The sequence below is a fragment of the Acromyrmex echinatior genome, chromosome 12 (assembly GCF_024713525.1).
Source record: "Acromyrmex echinatior isolate Ae372 chromosome 12, ASM2471352v2, whole genome shotgun sequence".
Taxonomy (NCBI): domain Eukaryota; kingdom Metazoa; phylum Arthropoda; class Insecta; order Hymenoptera; family Formicidae; genus Acromyrmex; species Acromyrmex echinatior.
Genome location: NC_141863.1, coordinates 6,575,215 through 6,595,594, shown reverse-complemented (window position 1 = coordinate 6,595,594; position 20,380 = coordinate 6,575,215). Strand labels below are relative to the sequence as shown.

At 35.2% G+C, this 20,380-nt stretch overlaps 1 protein-coding gene across 1 annotated transcript in view; it reads left to right on the top strand.

Moving 5' to 3' along the window:
* Positions 1–20,377, top strand: part of dlp (glypican dally-like) — a 173,884-nt gene extending 153,507 nt beyond the window's left edge. Inside the window, exons 2-8 of the mRNA XM_011058799.2 lie at positions 1,506–1,676; positions 7,909–8,051; positions 13,256–13,504; positions 13,968–14,139; positions 14,531–14,930; positions 15,376–15,545; positions 15,641–20,377. Of these exons, the coding sequence (XP_011057101.1) occupies positions 1,506–1,676; positions 7,909–8,051; positions 13,256–13,504; positions 13,968–14,139; positions 14,531–14,930; positions 15,376–15,545; positions 15,641–15,993 (1,658 nt within the window). The 3' untranslated portion in view covers positions 15,994–20,377. The remainder of the gene's footprint in view (positions 1–1,505; positions 1,677–7,908; positions 8,052–13,255; positions 13,505–13,967; positions 14,140–14,530; positions 14,931–15,375; positions 15,546–15,640) is intronic.
* Positions 20,378–20,380: the final 3 nt, after the last annotated feature.

The following is a 20,380-nucleotide window of genomic DNA, read 5'->3' as shown; positions in this document are numbered from 1 at the left end:
GTTTAGATCGATTTTCTTATTTACATTAAAAATGTAAGAACTGGGATTTAAACGGTACTTTATAAAAATATCGCATTGCTTTTTGTTAAAAGTAACTTGTTACTGTCACTCGTTACTTATTTTAAAAGTAATGCGTCATCTAAAAAGTGACAATTCGTTACTTTTTTAAATGTTTTAAAATAAAGCAAATAATGAGCAAAAAAATAGCCTTTCAAGAATATATGTACTTGATTTTTCATTTGCTGCTTTTTTTCTTTATGGCTGTGCTACCTTTAGTCTTAAGTTAGCACGTTCATGGATTTTAGCGAATCGGCTGGAGCAAAAAAATCGGGAATAGAGCAAAAAAATATAGTATAGATCGCGTTTAATTGTGCTGAAGTGGCTGTGCTAGCACAACAGCTTAATAGACGTGGTTGAATTCATTATCGTTATTTAAAAAAAAATGTAATGGTTACCGTTACAAACAGAAAAAAGCTGATCGTTACCAAAAAAAGTAATGATAATAATAACAGCGATAGAAACATATAACATATTATTTCCCAACTCTAAAACTGTTTGCAAAGCGGATTGAAGTGATTATATTTCAAGTTGCATTCACGATTTCGTTAACAGTAGCGGCAAATTAGAACCTCTTCCAACAAAAACAGTAATTTCTGTACTTAATTTACAACTTGACACCCATTGACGAATGTGCAGAAGTGCGTTTCCTCTCGCGGAAGGGAAAACAATGTTTCCGTCCATCCTCAAGTTCATTCAGGACGCTCAATGTATCTACGAACACGTAGTACCCTCAGATTCTTAAAACTAAATTGCATTTACCGAAAGTCTCGACGAGCTTCTTGTACCAAGACTTTCCTCTTCTTCAAACACACTCGAGTCGCGGTATTTAGCCTGAAAACATTTCGTCTACTGTTGTCTTCCCTTTCGTTTCTAGTTTTCTTATTGACGGAGAAGCCGATTGAGGAGTGAGAAACGAGACTTATGTTCTATGGAATTTCCTTTTTATATCATGTTTAGTTTAGACAATGCAGTCTTACGAACTTTATTAAGAAATTGGATTAATATCAATAAATCACTCTCTTATATAATTATAACTTTAATATTATGATACTTATAGAGATATTTAATTTCTTTTTCGTACCTATAAAACTGGTCAAACTTTTTTTATTAAAAATAGATTACTATCAAAGTATTTATTAAATTTTGCAGACTAAAAAACAAAATCGAAGTCATTAAGTATTTATTACAATAAAAAATATGTTTACAAATTTTTTTATTGACGAAATTAAAAATATAATAGTAACAATTACTCGGATCGTATTAATTTACCAATCTTTATCTCCACTATAAAAGATACATACTTGGTATTCTGCCAAGTTCGACTAAAAAAGATTTATTATTTTTTCCTCAGATAGCAGAATTTCTAAATCTTGTCGAATGTGCCGATTCCCTCGCCATCAGGATATTTTCTACTGACTTATGATTTGTTTCTTTTGTTTATATAGCGAAGGAGCTTAAAGTATGCGGCAGCGTGAGGAGCGGCGGCGAGGTGTGCTGTTCAGCCGACATGGAAGTGAGATTGCAGGCGCGAGCACGCGACAAACACGAAATGGCCACCAAAGAAGCTCTCCACAGAATGCAGCAGGTCCTTCATACGCGGGGAAACAGGTTCCACAGTAAGTAGCGTTTTCCGATTTCTTCCGATAAGGGAAACTGCGCGTGGCGATGCCCGATAAGAATATCACGAGTTGCGCCTTTCTTTATCTCTTTTTCTGCCTGGATCGAAGAGTTGAATGAATGAACGAAGGGCAGCGGAGAGAGAACAAAGATTTTCTTTGTTGCTCATTATCGTTGGTGTCGAAGAAATTTTAAGGGTCCGATTTCATTGCTTTAACTGTTTATCAAGAAATCAATTTGTTCTAACTTTTCAAAAAGTTAAGAGTGTCTAAGAGAGACAATCAGAACTCCGCTTATTTTTTCCAATTTTGTAAAAGTGAGATCAGCTTTATAGAGATTTATATTTTGGATGTAAGACTTATTGTCTTTGATAGAAATCTTTTAGGATAAAGTAGGAAATTCAATTTTATATTTAATATTTACAATTAACAAGTCCCTTGTGTCCCCGATACAAATCTTAGTGTAAACCGCTCCTTTACTTTCCACTTGCTCGCCTAACATTTTGTTCGCTTTACCTCGGCGAAACTTTTTAATCGCCTTATTCAAATCCTTTTAATCCACTTATTCGAAAGTAACGCGCTGTGCTCGTACATTCTAGAATCGGAAGTAAAACCAATATTTCATAGTAAGATACTCGAGTTTCCAACAGTTGAAAGAGCGAAACGGACAAGACTACTCTTCGTTTTGCACGTTCGAAGAAGTCTTTTGAAAGATTGTAATGTTTCTTTCACTTTAAGACCAACGTAAGATTGCAAAATAGGATTGAGTATGCAGAAAGGGAGGGATATTCAGAGATCATCATGGAGAAACTTCTGCTGAAAAGAACAAGCGCTTTGTATTGTATATATAAAATGTAAATTTATACAGAAATGCGAAGAATTAAGAAGTAGTAACTAAAACGAATTTTACACAAGTAAAAACAAAGTAAATTCTCTTTCTCTCTCTCTTCTCGCGGTTAAGTGTCCTTTTTATCCTTTTTATCCTTGCCGCTCACTTGCCACCCTCGCAGTTTAATCGACCGGACGTCACTCGGAAGATTATCCTCAGTGAACATCTAATCAGTGCTCCGGGCCAACTTTTTAACGGATATGCTCGAAACACAATGCTCGATCGAACGCACACATTTGTCTGTCTTAAGCGTGGGCCTCCGGAGTAGGCGTAGGGATGAAGAGCGGGGATGAAACGAGATTTCAGGGATAACGGCAGCTACGGTTCAGCGCGAAAGTGGATGTTGACGACCTCTCGCTGCGGTCGCGCTCCTCCAATCCGAGAGCTGGACTTGCGAGGTTTTTTTCTAATTAAAGCGGAACCGCAGGCTGCATCGACGAGAGTTTTATAAGAGTTATATGAGGGGGACGCGTGCTCTTGATGCTGATACTGTTTTGTGTGTGCGCTCGAGAAGGCATCTGCATGCGGGCCATTGTTGAGTACATCGACTCGGTTGCGTCAACATATATGGAGGAAGAAAATAATGGTACTTGTAAAATGACATAAAGTCTTTTTTTAAGAATTAAAGAGATTTTAGGAGCGCGTTAAATTAAATGAAAGAATTTTTTTTTCTTGTAAAAATTGCCACGAGTGACTGTCGTTGAGTTTCATTTATCGTAGAATTTGCGCTTTAAAAAACATTATTTGTATTTGTTTATTTACTCATAAATTTTGTTATTTTAACACTAACAATAAGAAATGTTGAATATCAGTTTAACAAAAAATACTCAAGTACAAATTAATTATATTCGGATATATTAAAAACAATCCAACACAAAATTCTAACAAGGACTTGTGTGTTTCTAACACAAATACAAAATATTTTGTACTGTGTAGAAATTGTCCCGAGATTTCACGCAAGAAAAGAATTTATCCAGAGAAAGATTTCTTCGATTCAAAGAAATGTTCCTCAAATAAAAAATTCATTTGATTTAAAGAAATTATATTCAAATCAAAGAAATGATATTTAAATCAAAGAAATTTTTTTCTTTAACTATATAATAAAGAAACTTTTTTTTTTAATCGAAGATACTTTTCTCTGGTTGCTGTCCAATCTCATTGGTCAAATTGTTCAAATACAATTTATTAATTCTTTTTTTATCTGAGATCTCAAAGTGATTGATTTAGCATCGTGAACGCAAAGTTTAAGCTACTGAATGGCAAGAAGTTTGAAACAAAATTTTACGAGTTTTAGTATCCACCAGAATATAGCTATAATTATACGATGTTAAATGCACAAAACATTCATGATATTCCGGCAATTATTTAGCATAATTCTGTATTTTTGAGCACCATTTTGTATTAATCACAAAACGGAATTTTCTTGACTAAAATTTATAGTTGGAAATTGCGAAAGCAATTTTGTTGGAAATAGGAAATGATATTTTTGTTCCAAAGATATTAGTTACAAGGAAATATTCCGGCTAACGGGAAAAAAAAAGCGAATAGGAATATCCCATATATTTCACCGAATACGTTTGGCAAGGATGAAACTACCGTCGCGCTGCAAATAAAAACGTCCTTATTGATTTGTTATTCGGCGATTTATAGGGAGAATCTGTCATACCTTCACTCACGTAAATTACGCGGGGGATCATCAGGATATCCGCTGTTTCCTCTGTATTCGTATGCTTCTGACGGTATCTACCTTCCCCAAAATGTTTCCGCATATTCGCATTTGCATACACCTTTTAGATATCCGAATCCTGGGGTCGGGATTCGCCTGAAATTTGATTTGCCTGAGTTTGCACGACGTTTGCTACTACAGACAACTTAATAACGAAATAATATACAAGTAAATATAATACATATTCATATTGCGCAATCAGATCATCATTTATCCATTTTCTTAATTGACTTCTGAACTTTATTTTATTCTTATTGATATACAAAAATTATTTGTATCTGCATAGAATTTTGTATTTTTCTCTTGTTTAAAATTAAATGGAAAAAATGATTATGTTAAAGTATTGTCTACAAATTTAGCTAGCTACCAAAATAATTATGTAAAAAATATTTTAATAGTCTAATAATCAGCTTGATTCTCCTATATAATTATTTTTGATCCTATATAATTATTTGATGATCCAAATAAAAAATTATTTTCGGATCTGCTAAATTTTTAGACACTTCAGCAAAACCATTCTGTCCGTTTAATATTCTATCGACTAAATTAAAACTATTTGCACTGATAAGGAATTATGCTTTTAAATTGCGTTTCAATATCAACTTATCGCTAGTTCGCGTCCCCGTTATATCTTTTGTTAATATCCGTCAAACATCTGTAAGTCCGGAGACATCTATCTTTGTGTGCCACAAACAAATGCGATTGCATCTAGAGCAACGTCTGCTTCGGTGCAATTAATAGTTGAATGCTGAATGAGAGTACGCCATCGTAATTAGCGTAGGTAGCGTTAACAATTCGTACAATACGGGAATGCCTTCGGAATGCCTGTGTCGAGGACGATAATTATTCGGGCTCTCTTGAAACCGTTTCGAACACTATCCGTTACCGTGAACGCCAGCTGCGTGCCTCGAAGAGGCAACTACTTCGAGCAAGAACTTCTCCGGGGACATTATCGCGTATAATGGAACGCGCGGTCTTTGTACATTTAAATAATCTTGCACAATGATATTTCTTCACTCGTTATTTCACGAAGCGCAATTTTTTTTAGCAAACAAGCATTAGGTGTCTTATTTTATAAAGAATGCTAAGAATCAAGAAATCTTTGGATAAAATGGAAAATGAGATCGCTGTAAAATATTCAACTGCAAGTATATTATAATAACTTGGTCACAATTAGCAGATTTAATATCAGTCGTGAAAAACTATAACATTATTAGAATATTATTAGATTAGAAACCTAAATGCATAAATCATGGCTTCTCATAAGACTTTTTACTGTCATTTGTAGAAAATCAATAAATATAAATCATATTAACTCTTGCAATGCAGAGTATTCTTAGAATGTTTATTAAAAAAATATATTGTACTACATGTATGTACAACAAGATAATTTATGACGTTGAAAAATTGACGTTATAAATATGAAGGCAAAAAATAGATGAAAATTCGTTATTAAAAGAAGATTCTTTTTACTGTCTTCTTTATTAAAAGATTTTTTTTTTTTAATAAAGAGAACATTTTCAAGCAACTTTGTATATATAATAGCAAAAGATACGTATTAATCTAAAATTATAAATTGTTTTACAAAATATATCTATTTTTTTCTTAAATTTTGATAATTAAAAGAATATTTCGATTTGGGATGTATATATCCTCCCCTACTGAAATAAAAAAATATATACATATCCTGTAGATGTACATTTTGTATAAATAATGGAGGACTCATGTTTCTAGTAAAGGTTGTACGAACTTCTATCTAGCAAAGTGCCGACTAAAGTGAGTACCAGGTGCCAAAGTTGGACGATGGCATCTCAAAGGGACTTCGGCCATAAAAGCCGACGTACAGCGGAAAAGATGAAAGACCGACGAGAAGGTGCTACCTTCGAATAATTTCGTTAACCGAGATCGTTAGACACCGAGGATGCTTCCCAAGTTAGGGACATGCCCTAATTTCCGCGTTAATTGCTGACACCACGGTCTCGCGAGTAAGATCAAAGATATCGATCGAAATTATCGTTCTCGCGTAATGGACATTGATTTGGAAAGGCTTTCAGAAATTATGAATATTTTAAAATGTAACTTCAATTTCAACGTGCGTAACTGTTTGTCGGAGAAAATATAGGTTATATTATAATAATTTATCGACACATTAATTTAATTTCGTCGAAATATTTCTTTGTTATTAAACATTAATATTTCTGCAGAAAATTTTAAACGATTTCAAATGTGATGATACATTCCCATTTATGATCATAATACTTTAATCTTAAATTCTCTCAACGTCGAGATTTAATTTCATTCGATATTAATTGTTAAATGTTACATTGTCATAATTCGTATATAATTATTTTAACTCGTATGTTGAAAGGTATAATATGACATTTACGACCTACTACCTTTATCTGTATTTATTGTATCAACGTGTAATCTGTCATGCTGAAAGTTTATTCCCGCGACGAGTATAAAGCCGTTAAATAATCTAATAATAAAATTCCGCTGGTACTTTGAATGTCATGTCAGCGTATTGATGTTGAAATATGAGGAAACTATCATAGACTCAATTCCGGCCGCAGCTCTCGATGAACAAAACGCAACGCGGTACGGCGCTTGTAATGCAACGATAAGCAGCGTTTTTTCACCCCCGATTCACCGCCACCCACGGTTCTCACCGACGAATAACCCCCTTATCGTCACTTCCGCCGGGGGAATGTGATTAAAATTCCTTTTAGCGACGAACCCGGCTCCCTTTTCTGTCGCGAGTCCACTGGAGGTGTAAAAAGCACAGACGCCAATCCACGGTGTAAGGGACGGGACGAACGGAGAAGCAGTCAGGACTGTTGGGTATTTGCCGCAAGTTCGTTGGGCTTTTAATTCGCAATACGAACCAGCCTTTCTCGTTCCACGCTGTCGACGACGACTCGCACCTTGAAATCTCGACTAATTTCCCGTTTTGCGCTCGACCGCGATTTTCCGCTGGGAAAGACGTCAAAGCGCCGGGAAACTCGTCGCAATAAGCCATCTTGGAATTTCTTTCGTGTTATGTCATTTTATTGATTATAGATGCAAGGAACAATAGAAGTGTGACAATTTTAAGTGATAAATTATATTTATAAAGGGAGTTGATGACACGATGATCAAGAATTATCAAAGTTTTATTTTATGAATTTAATAATCTCGATCAGAAGATTTCCAAGTTCGAATTTTGAATATTTTTCGCATTAAGTATTTTCAGCGATTTATGATGCTAATAGCATTATCGTCAAATCGATGAGAATTTTAACTGTGATATTATTATTCAGCTTCAGTTTATAGTCACATTTCAAATCTAATAGTATAATAAAGCTATATGCAGTTTATACTGTAAGTTGCATAGAATTTATCTGTAAAAATATTATTACACTGAAAAAAATGATAGTTAAATCAAATATATATTTACATTTAGCAAATATTAGAACTATTCAAATATTTATTTCAATGCTAGTAAGCATCAACATCTAGTCTCGACTGAATTGGTTTCTTTGTTTAATTTATAACATACAGCAGTCTAGATTAACTTATTATTATTTATAAGCCGCATTACAAACAGAATTATGACTCGTGTTTCTTATCATTTACAGGTTTTTTCAAGGAGCTACTGGATGGCAGCAAGAAAGGTTTTCACGAGATGTTCAAGAAGACCTACGGTATCCTTTACGAGCAGAACGCGTACGTCTTCACGGACTTTTTCAAGGAGCTGGAGAATTATTACGCGAAGGGAACGGTGAGTATCTTCTCTCTCCCTCTTTATCCTCCCTTGGAATTTGATTATCTCGACGTTAAAATGGCGCAACTACGATTTATTTCACTCTTTGCTGAGAATTCCATCTATAAGGGTCGGATCTCGATCAATTTATGTTAGAACAGCGTCTACGCTGTTCAACCTCTCCTGGTACTCGCGAAAGGGAACACTTCTGAAATAGAGTATTACTGGAAAATTTGGAATTATGGCACCCGTAACGCTGAGCTATTCATTTATCTCTCGTTTGATGTCGCACGAGGTGCCTCCGGTGAAAATTGCAATCGCACGTTAATTTTCCCGTCTTCTCTCGGTCCCTCTTCACTCCCCCTTAGGCGCCCAGTGTATTAAGCGCGAATAAATAAGACGGTGAGCCGTGAAGAAAATTTCTGGAGCTGCCAAGCCGTGTCTCGAGATTTAAAGTTTATTATAAGTCGTTTTCTGCGCAATTACGCTCGACGACACCTTCCTCTCAGAATATTATCAAGCGAGATACGTAAGGAAATATGAGATAGACTAAGAGATGTAAAGGGTGTGATATATCCTTCGAAAATATCGCGAGCACATAGGTTGAGGCAACTATTCGAAGAGCGGTAATCTCTTTCTAGTTTGAAACGAGCAACGTAGTAAAGGCGATGCTGCTATTGGCGATGCTGCTTCCAATTCGACAGATGTCACGGTATCTGAATCTTTTCTCAAAGGGAAAAATTTATATCTCCTTCCACGCGTTTTCTGACTGGGATATCCCAAGTTATCCTTCTCAATATCAATCCATAAAACACAACGACGTGATATGACGCTGTACGTTATATTTCATTTAATTTTTCTTACAGCAGCGTCGCGACAAAGATATCGCAAAATTATTACCGCAAGATTATTTAAAAAAGAAAGAAACGTTTTTTTTTATAGTAAAGAGATATCTAAATGTACTAATATCGCTTAATTCTTTATGAATAGACGACTTTATTTGGATTTACCCCCTTTAATTTTATAAAGCTTGTTCGATTTTTATTGGCTGTGGAGTAGTTTAATGATATTATTTTATTCGAATCCGAGGTTAAAAATAAAAAATTCTTAATAATATGACAAACAGAATTTTTTTTAAATTATCTGATTATCATAGATGAAACTTGATTTTAATTATGATATAAAAAATCAAGTTTTCAGTTTTCCTTTATGTGAAATTCATCGGTGTTACACAAATAGTTCATAGTATTGATTTCTAAACTCTCTTCTTCTTATGAACGCTGTAATATTAAAATTTTCTTCATTAAAAGTTTTATTATTGGAGACTATTATTGTTTCGAATTTCGATATCTTTAGACATTCAAATTCAACGATACCAAGAAATTTCTAAAACCAAATTTTACAATACGATAATCAAATTATTCATCGAATTATTCTTTTGAAATTGAAATTTTAAAATTCTGAGGACAGAATTGAATTCGGCGACTCTGAAAACCTTTAGAAACAAAATTTTCTTTAAATTTCTTTGTTAGAAAACTCTCATTCTCAAAGGATTAATTATCACTTTTTTTAATTAAGAATTAAGAAAAGTTTTACGAAGAAAAAGAGCTGAAATTTCGAAAAAAGAAGAAAGGATTCCTCTTTTCATAAAAAGGAATTAATCATTTTGCTATTTTTATGAGTTTATTTTTAAAATAGCCCAAGAAAATTATTATCGACCCCTGAATTCTTCGAGGAACATCATTCCGAGTGATCGGAGGATAATCGTGTGACGTGAGTTGACTTTCAGCTCCTCCCTTTAACGCTTTAAACTTCTATTGGAGTCACGGCGGAGCAACCCTTTGTCCACGATGTCCGGTCCGCACTCCTGAAGCTCGAAAGTTGGGAGAGGATAGAATCGCGTGCGAAGGCGGATTTAATCAATGTGCTTTTGACATCACCAGCATTGTCCCGAGTAAAGGGACCCACAACCACCAAAGTGAAAATATCCCGTCACCGGAAGGGTCCCGTATGCGTCCTTCGTGTACCTATCTACCTATCTATCGAACGGCTTCTGCAATTACACCGCGACCTATTGAATTTATCCGAGCTTGCCATCCCTCTTTAATCACGCGCGGCCGCTTTGGACTGCTCCGGGATGGAATTTAATTTTACTTCGAAACACGATCGCGCTCGGTTATGCTGTTTCGCACAAAACGTATTATTAAGCAGACGAACGAAGGAAGAATTCGAGGTAAGCGTGAGATGTAATAAAGTCCCGATCTGAAGAAGGTGAAGAAGGTGCAATCCACCTCCCAGTGATGCAACATCGAGCAGCGATGTAACAGATAAAAGTAAGACGCGGAAATAAGAAGAAATTGCAGAATTCGTATCTGTGGTGCACAGACACGAATAGAAAGAATTGTTTGAAAAGCAGAATTTATCCTTCTATGTCACACTACAAGTATAGCACACTTGAACATATCCAACCCATTTGATTGTTTATATATATATATATATATAACTTTCATAAAAATGAATGTATTGTAAACTTTTTTCTTCAATCGAAACATCAGACATTAACATTTCATATACAGGAAGGTGATTTTGCTAAAATAAAAATTCAATTAGAGCTAGATCTGATTATAGCTAGATCTGAAAATAATTTTGTCCGATTATCGAAATAATTATGTAGGACGTTTAAATTAGTTGCTAGAATGTCAAAACTTTTTGCTCATCATGCTTGAATTTTCTGTGTGATTATTTTGATGATTTAATAAAATTAGATTGTTAGATCCAGGATAACTGTCCCTATTAATGTACTTTTTAGTCAATTTGTTTATTATTGAATTAATTATTAAATATTGTAGCTTTAATTTGATCTGTTTGCAATTAATATCTGTTTTTCAACTACTTCTTTTTCTTATAATATTTCTTTAATCTAAAAAAATGTTAATACTTTATAATGCTTTTAACAAAAATAGAAAACATGTTTTTGTCCCTATTGGTGAGTCCTCTAAGCAGCGATGGCTCTATTAATGTGTAATTTGTGTGCCTATCCACATTTGACTCAGTTTAACATATAGTTGCTAAAACAATTAAATAAATAATAAATTTAAGCTAATTGTTTATGTTAATATTACATAAATCATTATTTTAATTACATTTATTTCAAAGTACACTCATAATACAACGTTCTCAGCTCCAATACAGAGTACATTAATAGGGATAAGCTTAAAATCTTGCGGTACGTATTATCGAATTTACATAAATTCCTTATATCTTTCAAAAAATATTTGAAATACTTTAATAGTCAAAAAATAAAATATTATCTTCGGTATCGTATGCATTAATAATTTAACTTAACAAAAAAAAATATTTTTTCTTATTTATACTGGTTTTCTTTATAACTTATCGAAAAAAAAAATACAAAAATACACTAATAAGGACAGGTACAGTAATTGGGACAGTTATCCTAGCCAAATTTTAAAATATTTTAGCTTAAATAGTTCTTTTTGTATGCTAATTTTAAGTGACCTGACCAAACCGCATCACCAATTGTCATTTAAAATTGGCATACAAAGTATGCCACTTAAAATTTAGATATTATACTGAGAAAGAATTTGATTGAAAAAGAATAAAAAAGACAATATCAATCAAAAGATTATCTCAATTAGATTTAAATAGTAAATTTTCTAATTAAATCTGCTAAAATTCTAATTGATAACCAGAATACTGATTAATTTAATCAGAATCTTCTAGTTTGCTCATTTTCAATCAAACATTTTTCTCAGTATAGATACGGCATTTTTGTTCGCGTTTATTGTATATATATTAAATAACATTTCATAATAGTTAAAAAAATTTCAAAAGTTATTATAAAGAAGAAGACTTAATAGTAGCAATGTTGCTCATACATTATAAGTATTCACATGTGATATAAAATCGTAAATTATTTTATATTACCATTTTTTATATATATATAGTTAAAATTATTATTTTTATATAGTCAAACGGTTTGAACGAAAAATCCATCGTGGGTCATCATCGTAAGGACACGGATCATAAGAAATATAACGAATAGCAATTATATGTATCTTTATTAATAAAAAAAGTTGTAGGCGATATAAAAAGCAATGAAAAAGCATTGGAAAAAGAAAGCCAGGTATGAGGTCATACTCAGAACGACACCGAAGGTTAAGTCAAGAAAGAATATCGCGTCGTTCCTTTAAACTCCGGATAGCTATCAAATAGATGCAAACGGAAGGATATTAAGAAAACAATCGGACTATCGGACTACAGTCCCGTGAGAGATAAAAGAACTGAAATGGACTTCTCGGGATTCCACGCATTCAATACTTGTGCTGTAGGGTTGAAAATAGCTTCTGGCTGGAAGAGACGTAGGTGACAGATACACGGTCGTACAATTCGTCACGCGGTGTCAAAAGGAAGAGAGGCGAAGGTGGAAGAGGAGAAGGAAAACGACGATCGAGACGAGGCTTTGTCGATTGTAATTCAAATCGCCTCTCGAATTATTCACCGGCGCCGTTTCAAACCTGTTCCGCATACGACAGAAGGCGAAATGCCCGATCGCGTGAATGCATTATCGTTGCAATGCTGCTGTCACTAATTTTATCGCGAATATTAACCTGTCACATTACACGAATCGCACATCGTTTTCAACGCTTCCAAGATCAAAGTTGCGGAAGGAAAGCAGCGTTTAGACTTCTCATCAATTTGTTGCAATACGTCGTAGTAGAGTCAATTAAAATTAATTAGAATTTATGTTTAGGATTTATTATAAATGAAATTGAATAAAAGTATTAAACTCGCGTATTCATGTAATAAAAACTGCTTTAATTATGTCATTGAGAGTACACGTATATTTGTCTGTGTTTGTGTGCCTACGTATAATCGTATATTATAATCAAGAATTACTATGTAATTAAATCAACGAAAGAGTAATACCTGTAAAAGCGAACGCACAAGTTGTTCAAGTGTTACTTTTATTTTATTAAAATAACATTTATAAACGTTTCGGTCCTCGTTTTGAGTCTTCTTCAGTATACAAAATATATCTTAACGCTAATAAATTAAATATACGTAACTTCATAAACTAGTCTTACTTTATGTAATTAAATGTAATTTTATTAAATTTATAAACTAGTCTCACTTTATGTAATTAAATGTAATTATTGAATTCATGTAATTAAATGTAATCAATTATTACTTGTACATTTCAGGTGGACCTTAACGATGCTATGGATAATTTCTTCAACACCCTTTATCAGAAGATGTTTACCGTGCTCAACAGTCAGTACAACTTCGACAATAAATATCTGGAATGCGTGGGCGAACATATGAAGGAGATGCGACCGTTCGGGGATGTGCCACAGAAATTGGGCGTGCAAATTAAACGGTCGTTCGTAGCCACGAGAGCATTCAGCCAAGCTTTGACTGTCGCTTCGAATGTGTTGAAAAATATGCAATCGGTAAAAAAAAATATACCATAAAAACGTATCCAAATTGATATAATTTGATTTAATGCTTGCTGCACTCAAATCACGCGATATCTAATCGATTCAAATATTCGTTGTAATAAAAATTGAAATTCAGACTTCAATTTAGAAAAAATTTAGCTATCTAATTTTTATTGTTTTTAGATACGTTGTGAGAAAGAAAGTCTCTTTGTTTATTTTACATTTGTTTGAAGAAGCTAAAATTATCAAATTGTAATTTATAAAATATTTAGAGTATAGTACAAAAATTTATAGACAATTTATCTATTTCACTTTAGTTTTCTATTTCTTTTTTTACTTTATTCCATTCGGATTCTCTTCACTTTGTTCTATCCTATTTCTTCAAATTTCTTCGCATGTTTATGGCTGTTACGCCATCATTCTGCAATCGCAATCGTGCATAGATTCTCTAAAACGAACTCTTTGTTGGTCGTAGCTGAGCAAACCGTCGGCGGATTGCGCAGCTGCCTTGACCAGGATGACAGCTTGTCCGGCCTGCAGCGGTATATCGGACAATGTGCTGGCGTGTGGCGATATGTGTGCCAACGTGATGAAGGGTTGCTTGGCGCAATATGCGGCACTCGACACTGACTGGAATCAGTTCATTGGTAAGCAATTTCTCCTCCCCCCCCTTCCTCCCGTCTCTCTCTTGTTCTCGTTCGAGTATTGGCTATTATATTTCGAGAGAATACAGATCACATCGACGCACACAATCTGTTGTTGAAAGTCTTCGGAAGTTACGCGAGATTTTTTACGGAAATGATTGCACTTCGCTCGAATTGCCATAGATACGAACAACGAATCTTTTATCAAAAAATATTTCGAAACAAAGCAATAACAATATTAACATTAATATTTAATATTTTTCCGATTTAAAATATTTCATAATAGTTACAAAAATAGAAGAAATGTTTCTTATAAGCTACATTTTGCACAAAAATTTTTTTTCCGCTAAGAACGATCTTGAGTTTTAATTCACTTTTCGATTTCCGAATGTAGAGGCTGTGGACAAGATTGCCGATCGATTGCTCGGACCGTTCAACATCGAAGTATTGGTGCGTCCGATCAACCTGAAGATCTCCGAAGCGATCATGAACTTCCAGGAAAGCAGTCAAGATGTGTCCCAACGCGTATTTACTGGTTGCGGGCGGCCGGTGCTGGGTAGACGTAAACGAAGGGACAATCGAGAACTAGAAATGGAATCCCTGAACTTTGACCAGGAAACTTCACCGGAGGATGACTCCGCTACAAGCTTGGAGAAGTTAGTGAAAGAAATACGTCAGCGAGTGCGTGATTCCCGACAATTCTGGGTCTATTTGCCATACCGGATGTGCAACGACGGTCTGGTTGTGCCACCTAGTAATACAAAAGAATGTTGGAACGGCACACACGTAGACAAGTAAGAGAGAATAAAATTTTATTTGTGATCAATTCTATTTGTTGGTATTCAATTATGAGAAATTCATTTGCTACACTGGAAAAAGAGTCTGTATTAATTAGAATTCTGGTGATTGTTAAGGAGAACAATTGTAAATTCCCTTCTTGGCAATTTGTACGCTGAAGTGAATAAATTCTATTCTATTCTAAAATTCTGTTGGTTAAAAATGGACTAATCAAAATTTTCTGATTGAATCCATTATAATTCTAGTTAAGATAACTGAATAGAATTCTGATATGATCAGAATATTCTCAGTTCGTCTACTTTTAATCAGAAATTTTTCTCTGTATAGATAAATTAATAATTCAATTTTCTACATACATGTTTTGAATGCACAATAACGTCTTTGTATATTATATTGCACAGTAAATTGATACACGACATATATCTGTTTGTATTGTTTTAGATATATATATCCGGTGTCATCCGATGGCGAGTCTCAGATGATGAATCCGGAGGTTCGCAGTATAGGATCAAGACCAACTATCGTGAGGGATCAAGTTTTCGCGCTGACCACCATCACGAACAGGTTGAAATTGGCATTTAACGGACAGGACGTTGATTGGATTGATACTGGTGATTATCTGGCGGTTATCAGTAACACATAATAATTTTCTCTACTAATACTAATATTCTTTGTATCGATAATAACTATTTCTATGATTTTACAGACGAAACGTGGTATGGATCCGGTAGTGGTTCGGGCGACGGTGCGTTTACTGATGACGAGGATGGCTTCAACGAAGGCTCTGGTTACGAGGGTCCACACGCGGAAGCAGAGCCAGAATCACCGAAGCAGCCATCGCCACCGGTCGTTCACGAGGTTGAAACACCGTCGCGAGTGGACATCGAACCGCATCAGGGCACTAGTACGACCAGCACGGGCACGAGCAACAACCAGACTATCTCCGTGAATAGCGGAGAAGACAACAGGCCGAAGATGTCGCTATTCAGGGCGCTAACGACGTATCTGATGCCGATAGTGGTGATGTGGTTCGGCGGTTGCTTCAACGACTTGCTGTGATCATGTGGATTTTGCGAACATAACGCTGTGTAAATATTACTCGATTGCGAATCGCGATCCTTATAGCGACGAACGAAGGAAGGAGGATTACACGATAGACTCGGATCGATTCCGTGAATCTCGGATTTCCGCAAAGATGCCTCGAGAAGTTGGCGAGGATATTCTCGTGAACGGCGTCTTACGGTCCATTCCTCGGACCCTTCCATTTCAGCACTCGTTAAATCGATTGCGTGCATTAAGTCGATTTAGCGAGTACTAAAGTCACGTTAGTTGATCGACCTAGCGAATACATGGATATTCGTGGCCATAGCTACTCGATCTTGCCAAAATGAGCAAGAGCGGGAGAAATCATAGAGATTTGTTATCCGCTGCTATTTGAACGGGAGACTAGACATTTGACGAAACCTCATATTTCATGAGAAACTCTTGCAACAGTAGCTTTCGTCCTAGAAAGAGAAAAGGCGCTTGAATTTCGACTGTTATTTAGAACTAAGAAAATAGTTCTATGACTACCCAGCTGAATTTCAATAAATATCTGGGAGCGATTTCACTTTCCTTCTCCTTTTGCTCTCGAAATAAATCACGCAGACATATTCTTTCACCATTCGTGACGTGCGTGGTCATTTCGCAGGGAAATTTTCTTTTCGAAGTACATAAGCGTATTCCACGAACTCTTTTAAACTGGTACTGCTGTTGAAATTTCTATTTCCGAGAAAAGTGTCGGGAAGGAATTTTTACGTTGGATAGATATTATGAGTGTAATACTGTTATAGAACGCTGTTATGGATCATTGCGCTATTTATGAGGACCTTTCCGAATTTTAGATGTACCGTTAACGTTATATCAAACTCTTACTGCCAATTGTCGAGATTCGAGTTTTTACCTAAGTAGATTACCGGTAGTAGGATAACAACGTGGTTATTTCCAGTCTGGACCGAATCTTTCCGAATTACGAGATACGCGGTCGAGCTTATTCTACTGCCGGCTGAAAATATGAATTTGAAGAAGTAAATTATCGCGAGCAAATACGCTATTGCGACGGAAATATAGTTCATTCCAATCGGATTGAAATCTTTCCGAACTTTAGATACACTCTCTTATAAAAATATTACTGCCAACTCTCCGAGGATATTCGAAAATTTTGTTCGTCCTTTTTATCCGAATATTTAATGCGATACCGCAAAGTTATCCTAGTTTTTTGCCATGCATCGTTTGATAAGCGGCCAAAGATGGAATCGTCGCTCAGACGATCAATGGCGTAATTGCTGCATTGTGTGCACATGTCGGTGCATTGCGATGATTTCATTATGTATAAATTCGAAAAAATCGTGCGAAGAGAGAGAGAGAAAGAGAGAAAAAAAAAGAGAGAGATGTTAATTACACACACCCGAAATACGTAAGATGGACCGAACGGAGTATACGAGTGGAAACGGGACTGAATATTTATTAAATGTTTATCATGAGTGACTCGGGATCTTATGATGTGAATTCCGAGTGCGCGGTAGAAGGCACGAACAATCAGGATCCTTGTCCCCGTGACGTTTCATTGTCGCAGATGGATTTGCAGATAAACCGCAGTCCCGTACGTCATGTTGACTAAAATTGAAGGTTTTAATGTGTAATTAACTGCGCGTTGAGCGTTAAATGCATTTTACGCATTATTCTAATGATGTTATATTATTATTTTTTTATAATCGTCAAATGCCGCGAAAGGATCGCAAAGTACGGGATGGTGAGTCCATAATTCCGGACAAGGGTTTAACTTGACTCATGTTATATGCGAGAATTAACGAAGAGTGTTCTTGAGCTTGGTTTCGCTGACAGCGAATACGATCCTTTTGGTGCAACATGTAACGCGATACAATCAAATGGAAATAACAATTAACGAGTAATAATGGCCTGAGCGAGTACCAGAGGGAGTTACGTTATCGCGAAACCGAGCCATAGCACTGTAATATTAATCTGCGATAGAATTAATAGCATGGAAGATGAAGAACATTCGTTACGGCGTAAGGTGTAAATAAGGATAGTGGCGATAAGGATAAGGAGAGTGTGATAAGAATGCAACGTGACGCTTACGCTTTCGGCGTTTAAAATGAAGCATATTGTGTTTGAGTCAGGCTTTATACGACGAAAGAGGGAAGAGGAAGAAAGACTGTGAAAAGACTATAGGAAGAGTACACTTATAAGGGAACAAAATCAGTTGGTTCTCCAATTGCGTGGATTCCGCGTTTGTCGAACATTATGAGTCATCGAATGAAATAATGGTACAAGTCAGTAATATAACGGATTAATAATTTCGTATTCTTAATCAGACTAGTTCCATGAATACACTAGTTTAATGAAATTAATGCAACAAATATATCAGGTTCAATTAAATAGCTTACAGTTTATTTCGACATAAAATTTGTAACTTATTTCTTTATGTGTGCAGAAAAAGATTTCGTAATACAGATGTGTGGATTTCATGTAATATTTTACATTTAAGTACTTTTTAGACAGCCTTTTTTGTTCCGCAAAAATATGACTTATATCATTATGCTCAACGGCTTGTTTATCCGCCACTTTGCCGTTCGCGTAGGAATTATTAATTTGAAGGTAATCGAGTGTCGAAGTGATGTGAGAGAATGGCGGTCGGTACGGCGGACTCCTGTGATAAGAATCAAATAGATCGAGCATTATATGACCGCCCTCCGCACATCCGCATTTTTTTTTATGGCTCGTTATTGAGAGGTGAAGAGCCTAAGCGGGACATTATTAAGAAAAAAAAATCTAGTGAAATATTATAATAGAATATCACGGATAAAACTAATTATTTGTAATTATATATATATATATATATTGTAATATTATTTTTATTTTTATTATTATATTATTATATATATATGAAATGAAATTAATATAAAAAAATTGTAACGTTTCGCGATTCGAGAGTGTTTTGCGCATGCGCGCGTTTTAAAAGTCGCACGTGCAAGATGCGTATCTCGATATCGTTATTCCCCAACGATATATAATTATTCACGCGAAGAACACACAATACATACATATTTTCACTCACACACAGATACACATACATAGGCACACGTACATAGGCATTTGTATGCTGATGTAATATTATGATATTTTTAATCCTTGCCAAATTATCTCGAGAAGAACATTGCGCATACTTTTATACATATATATATTATACATGTATGTATGTACGTATCGCATACATATAACATATTATTCTTTTTCCTCCCATTATTTTTCATTTCTATCTTTTTTTTCTCTAGAAGACAGCGCATCGTGCGGCGATGCAAGGGTATCGAGGAACAGGAAACAGGGTGTTTGTTTATCCGCGAAAGCTTTATTAATAGTTGATGCATTTGTAAAAAAAAAAAAAGAGAGACGAGAGACGGATCGATAAGTGAGACCTGAATATTTCTCATTTCAAACGATTTCTCTCTCTCAATTTTCGAGTTGCGATTTAAGGAATCCGAATGTTCCCATATTCGAAGATTTAGAAGGAAGAATATCTTGCTTAGGATTATTAAATATACATCTAATCTATGTTTCTATTAACGTAGATTAACTTCAATCTCGGCTCAACTTATTCATTATCTTTTCTAGTTCTAAGGATTAGAAAAGGATGAAAAATAAGTTGAACCGAAATTAAAGTTTATCTACGTTAATGAAAACGAGCTTAAGAGCAGAGATGTTCAATTTCGCAGAAACAAATCCTTGCCAATTGCAATTTAATTCATGTATTTTCTCTCTCTCTCTCTCTCTCTCTCTATAAGAGATCTCCTCTACCGAGCTTTACTCTTCCCCGCTGAAGAGGACTCCGGGTCCGCTTGTCGAAAGTAGATTAAAATGTTAAGAAGGGAGTGAGAGATACGTTCGCGAGCGCACTATTTTTTTATTTTTCCCCTTCGAAACGAAGCAATCCTCGATAACAAAGGAAGAAAGAAAAAAAAAATATATATATTATATTACTTTTAAGTGTCTCATAAACGCACATGGCCCGCCTGGATCTCCGGTGCAGAGTCGACGCGAGGATGAGGAGAATGAATTAACGAGTTTTCTAAGTGCCCCACAGTACGATAGAGCATACACATAGATTTATACGTATATATAAATTAGTGCGAAATTGTATGCGAGCGTATACGAGTGTGTGAGAGAAACCGTGTTGATCTATCGATCCTTTTAAGGCATGATCGCGATATTTCACGTCAGAATCTAAACTCGTGTCTCATTCCCTCGAACGAAGCGAGGGCGATGTATAATACGCTGACACGCTAATTATGCTGACGTAAAATTTCATCTGAAGATAAGGTTTAAACGAATATAAATAAAAAAAAACGCAATAAATCACACGCAGCTAAGCTTGCGTATCACAGTACGT